This window comes from Nestor notabilis, unplaced genomic scaffold, assembly GCF_000696875.1.
Source record: "Nestor notabilis isolate BGI_N333 unplaced genomic scaffold, ASM69687v1 scaffold2985, whole genome shotgun sequence".
Classification (NCBI taxonomy): Eukaryota; Metazoa; Chordata; class Aves; order Psittaciformes; family Psittacidae; genus Nestor; species Nestor notabilis.
This window is the reverse complement of record NW_009928692.1, coordinates 21316-27449: the sequence shown is the minus strand read 5'-3', so window position 1 is coordinate 27449 and position 6134 is coordinate 21316. Positions and strand designations below refer to the sequence as shown.

Genomic DNA, 6134 nt, shown 5'->3' with positions numbered 1-6134 from the left:
GCTGGACCTGCTCCAGCTTGTATAAAATATTTAGTCATTGAGACAATGTGTGTGGAAGAAAGAGAAATTCATTCTCTAACCTGGTAATTAATCTGTTTTCTGAGGAACTGGGACAGCTGGGCTCTAATCCTTGCTTCAATGAGTATTTAATGATTTCTACAAAACACAACAGGAAAGACAAAGGGGATGGAAGGCATACTCCCCGGACTCCATGTGTAGTTAATAGAGGGAGAGGGATTCCCTTTAGGCTGCTGCAGAAACAGCATGACTGAGCTGCCTCTGTGACACTCCTGGAAAAGCATAGCTTCTTTCTCAAGTACAGATGGAGCTCACTAGGCTACAGTAAGTTTTTGTGATGCTCTGTTTGAGAAATGCACAGCCCAGAGTAGTTATCTAACTAGTAGCACAAGTATTACTTACAAATATGGTTTATATACATCCTGGCTAGGAGGGAACCAAACTAAATTTGCCAAATATCAGTAATGTTTACTCATGAGCAGGTGATTAACCATAAGGGAGAAGCCTACACTAATACCATCCTGTTTACAGGAAAAATAATTTTTCCTACGTTAAATTCATGAACTGTTCCATATTCTCAGTCTTCAGAGAATGTCCTCACTATCAGTCAGTATACTATTTGAAGCCTAAGGGGGTGGTTGGAGAGAAAGAACTCTCCCACAATTTCTCCTGTAAGATGAAATTCTATTTTTCAGCAAATTTAGTATTAACTGAAAGACACCCAAGTGCCAGTTGTGAAGATAGATTACTTTTTGAATTCCTACAACAGATAGAGACTGCATATTCCTGTGAAGTATGACTGATGTCAGTGAATGAAGTTAACTTTATCCTGATGGAGGATTACATCAGACCTTGGAATTTCTTTGTCTTTTGAAGTTATGTATCTATCTGACTGCATTAGAAATCTTGATTTTGAACAATTTGTTTTTAGATATATTTTTAATGACCTTGCTTTTGCATTTTTTATTGTATATCTTAAGAAATTAAGGCTGATGTCTGGATCAAATAGATGTATACACAGTACTGTTATACCACAGTGAATGAGACTTTAAACACTATCCTAAGGTCTTTAAGGCCAGGTTGTCAATTTGCATTAAGAAAGAAGCATCTGCAGGCACTCATAAGAGTCTATTTAGCGTAGTTAAAAACCTCTATCTCAAAATATTTCTTGCCAAAATTTCATTAAGGAGGCAAAATATTGGTTTTTGTCTACATTTTCTCTGCTTCTTAGTTCCTCCATGCCAACTTTCCATGTATTTGGGTATTTATATCCAAACTCAGGATTGCGGTTAGATGTGACACAAGTCACGTATTTTAGGCCAGAGGTGCACCACAAAGCTGACATGTTCTAATCAGACCCTGCAAATACCATTTACAAAAGTTACGGTTTTATAGAATGCCTTTCAAATCCTTTTTACTCAGGAAATCACGGCTATCATTATTTTACATACTTCTCAAAACAGAAAGTAGACTGAATAGCTATAATAGTATGACTACACTGTATATGAAGCCAGTAATTTTGCAAGTATCAGACACTTTATCAGAGATAATTCTGTGCCTTTTCCTCAAAATTACAGATTCTGGCAAGAAAAAAAGTGTGTTAAGCATCTGCCCACAAGTTTTTGGGATACTGAAGTCTTCAGGTAGATCTAAGAGATGTAAGCAGCAAAAAAAGAGCATATCATTGATGTTAAAAAAAAAAAAAAAAATTCTCCATTTTTTTAATTCATGTTGTAGTTTTGAGAACATAAACCTCTGAAGCTATGCTGGGGACAGCTTCCAAAAGGCAGAACATCCATGATCTATTTCTGAGTATTACTGTTGTTGTAAATACTTACTATTTAAGGCTTGCTTTCTTAAATGCAAAAAACTCAATAAAACAAAAGACACCCCCAAGCCCCAACAAACCCAAACCCTTCTTTTCTTCTATTCTTTCCAGGAAACTATATTCATGATGAATTGAAAAACATCATTATTTCTGAAAGTCATATAAAGACCATTTCTGTGGTCATATAAACCAAGGGCCTTGCAATTCTCACTTGTATTTAGGAATATGATAGTGGTAAACAGAAACTGAAGTTTCTGTACTTAGATTTAAGCATTTTAGCTCATGACACCTATTCATTTTGGGAGAGTGTTTGAAATCACTAGAGGGGTTATGGTCTGTCACTATGGGGGATTTCTGACAGTAAAAAAAATTAGCACCATGGTAAGGCTGTTTTACTAACTGGTCATCTTAAGAATAAAAATAATGCTTGTTTTTAACAAATGTTTATGAAAACATTTATTGGGTTGTGTAAGACGAAGCTCAATTTCATTCATATCAACAGAGCAGTAAGCATATGTGAAGTTAAACTGTGTTATGAGTGCATCTGAGGGCACTGTTTGCAGTTTATGCAGCCTGTAAGCATCACAAGATATATGAAACAGTTTACAAGAGATACATACACAAATTAACCAACTGTATAGTTGTATACTTGTATAGAACACTGGTTATTTGTATAGTCCCAGTGACAGATGTCAAAGTCTAAAAACACCCTTCAGTTTTTGTCGAGCAATTTAACAAACCTGCTTCATGATTTTATTATTACTTATGGACAGCTGCCTTACCCATCCAGTATTGCAGATGATTCATTCAGCTGGGCTGCATGGTTCTCAGCTTGCAACACCTTTTCTGGAAGCATCCTATCTTGAATTTCTTGTGATAAATCATTTATTTTATCATTCAGCTGATCAGACATTGACTGTATCTTATCTGCAACGCCTTCTACATACTGCAAATGGCAAAAGAAAGGCCTTTAATCAGCTGAATGCAAGCACTCTGTAGCCCCTTATATATACATATATATATGTATTCATTATTTTTTATTTCCTTTTGAGGTATTATCTTATAACTTACCCATGCAGTAAGACTTCAGGGAACTAATATGGAAAGAATAAAGAAATGGTTGGACTGGAGAGCAGAGGGGAGACAAAACAGTATTCCAAGAGTTACTTGCCTCTCTTGAGCATAGCAGGATATTTTATTTTACAATTAAGGAACTGCACAGTTTAAAAGCTTATAAACTCTAATTTAAATTTCTTTCCTAAATGTGGATGCATACATAGTTATACTAAACTGTCAGTGTGCTCCACAATAATAACTAACCAATGAAAGAATTTTCACGTTTCAGGACAGTTTGAGTGACCTCACTGTATTTTTCCTTAGTATCTTACTAAGAACTATACTTTTTGGAAGAACCGCCTTTCCCGTTCCAGTAAGCTGTCCCAAAGTGTTTCCGTTCACAGTTCTCCACAAGGCATTTTTCCCATTCATTATAACAATCTTTAATGCAAGCTGGAAGTATTTCCAGAACCAATGATATTTCAAGATTTTTTTTTTTTTTTTTTTTTTTTTGCTGTAGCCAAGGTACTGATCAGTAAAACCTTTAAGGTACAATTTTCAAAAACATTATCATAGAATCATAGAATGATTTGGGTTGGAAGGGAGCTTCAGGATCATCTAGCTCCCACCCCCTTGCAACTACACCAAGTTGCTCAAAGCCCCACCCATCCTGGCCTTGAACAACTCCAGGGATGAGGCAACTGCAACTCCAGGCAACCTGTGCCAGTGCCTCGCCACCCTCATATTGAAGAATTTTTTCCTAATATCTAATTTAAATCTATCCTCTTTCAGTTTCAAGCCATCCTCTCTTGTCTTGTCACTACATGCCCCTGTAAAAAGTCCATCTCCAGATTATGAAAAATGATAGTGCAATCCTCTTCTCTCCCTGACCTATCAAGACTTTAAACTGCTGCCACAGGCAACAGATTACTTCTGAAATTTCCTTCTGATATGCACGTATCGTTTTTGTGCAGATAAATCTACACCTAGTAGTTGCAGTTTGTGAATGGGTCTGCTGTATCTGCAATATTAAAGATAAAGTCAGTACCACGATCAGAAGACCGTATTTATAAAAGAAGGCAGAGTCCATGAAAAATCATGAGCTGGCTCTTTATGTAATCCAATGAATCACTTGAACCTCAGAGTTAATCATTTTTACATACTAGATTAGCTTTTCAGCCATACAGCAATGGAAAAATGATTTCTTCCAAATCAAATATTCTAACATTTATAAAGTAAAAGAAAAATCAGGTGTTACTTTAATTATCTATTTTGCTTCCATAATGATGCTTTGTTGTACTAATTCTTAGATAAGGATAATAAAACACTCACCTCTATAGCTAAGCTGATTTCATTTGCAAGTTTGCTGGCTTCATTAAGGACATCATTCCCTTCCTGCAGGCTCTTTTCAACGTCTTGTCTGCCATCTTCTACAGCTTGCTTTTTCTTCTATAGAGTGTGTGCACACAAACAGAAAGATGAGTTATTTACCAGAATTGGATGCCAGTTCAAATACTAGCATCCCAATAGAAGACTACATTTTGTCACCATGCCACAATACCACTTCCGGCATTCTCTGAGCTTTCAGAGCAAAGACAGTGACAACAATAAAGCACATATAATGTATTTTTCCTTTGTCCTCCTGTCCCCAGCTCTGTATCCACCTCCTACATGGTAGGTTTTTTGTTGCTCTCTAACAGAGGCAACTCACTGTAGCACTACAGCAAAATGAATGAGAAAGAAGTTAGACATCCTAATCTTTATGGAGATGTGCAAGTTCCTCATTTTGACAATTACCTTCTCTGGCTATCAAGGCAAAATTTATCAAAACATTTTGCTGCTTTCCTGTTTATTTCCACTGGTGTTTCACTAACTACTGAATATAAAATAAAAGATGATGGTTTGGAGCAAACTTAGTATTCTTGGTTTTCTAATTAGTAAAAATACTGCATGTTTTTTGTAGTAAGAATGGATTTCTGAACAAGAAACTGACAATTTCCTGTGCAAGATCCATTCAGATTAGTTTGACAGGAGACCATGGCATTCTAGCGTTCACAGTGCTCTCACAGCTTCTTGGTCAAAATAGGGTCAAAATAAAGCAAAAAAACCCTCAAAACAACTAGGTAGGCAGGACTGCTGGAAAGCATGCATGCAGGCACTCTGATATTTGTGATGCAGAGAATATTTTAAAAACTGAGAAAGCAGGTAATTTCTCTGACATTTATCCATCCACATTTGGGAAGAAAATGCACAGAACAGAGATCACCTAAATTCTTTACACCACTGTATTTCCTTAATTCAATCAAGCCCTCAAATCTCTGCTGAGAACTGAGGTCTCGGAACTCTAACCTCATCACTGTGCATGAGGCAAAAGCTCACTGAGATACAAAGAGTTGAAACAATTATCTTCACTAGGTTGACTTTGCTCTTTATGTCTTGGTTAAATGCTTGTTAATGTACAGTATAAGATGCTCTTTAAGTCTCTGCAATTTAAATTAAATCACAAGCAGACCCTTCTGCTATGAGGGAGATCATTTATAACAGCTGCAAACTACAGAGGATAGAGTTTGATTTATTAGTCTGTAATATCCACATACCTCCCCTTCAGTCTTCTTCCCAGGGGTTGTGGAGGAAGATGAAAATATAAGTTTTCTATGAGCAAATATATGACAGCAAAGATTTTAACTGAACTCCTATTTAAATCTTGAGGGCAGGATTTGAATTTTACATGACTATTTATACTGAGATGAATTTAATTTTCCCCAGAATAATAAATCCAATGCACCCTCCACTCAGTGTTTAAAAGCAGAGTATATTATTTTAGTAAAGCTGTGGAGTAATTCTACTTTTAAAAGTCAATACATTCCTTCATTCTGAGGAGTACATTTCCTTTTAATTACATCAGATATAGTTAAATTTTAGTAATATTTTTGTTTTTCTTATATTTTTTTTTCAAGATTTAATCATGCAAAATTTCCAACTTTGATCAGACTCCAAGTAATCATGGATACAACTTGTTGGCACTCACCTCTACCACAGTCATATTTTTTTTGTTGACCACAGATAAACGATCAGCCTCCCAAATTTTACGTCTAGCTTCTCTTAGCAGATCTCGAGCATCATCTACTTTAGTGTGGTAGCTTGCTAGCTTGTCCCGGACCTCATTTTTGAGAACCTCATTATTGTCACTGGGCTCACCAAATAAGCTCTTCACCTTGTCCAAAAGATCTTC

General features: G+C 36.1%; 1 protein-coding gene across 1 annotated transcript in view; it reads right to left on the bottom strand.

Moving 5' to 3' along the window:
• Window positions 1–6134, bottom strand: part of LOC104405799 (laminin subunit alpha-2-like) — a 93498-nt gene that overhangs the window by 66877 nt on the left and 20487 nt on the right. Inside the window, exons 7-9 of the mRNA XM_010014625.1 lie at window positions 5931–6130; window positions 4235–4351; window positions 2629–2792 (exon numbers count right to left, since the gene is read on the bottom strand). Of these exons, the coding sequence (XP_010012927.1) occupies window positions 2629–2792; window positions 4235–4351; window positions 5931–6130 (481 nt within the window). The remainder of the gene's footprint in view (window positions 1–2628; window positions 2793–4234; window positions 4352–5930; window positions 6131–6134) is intronic.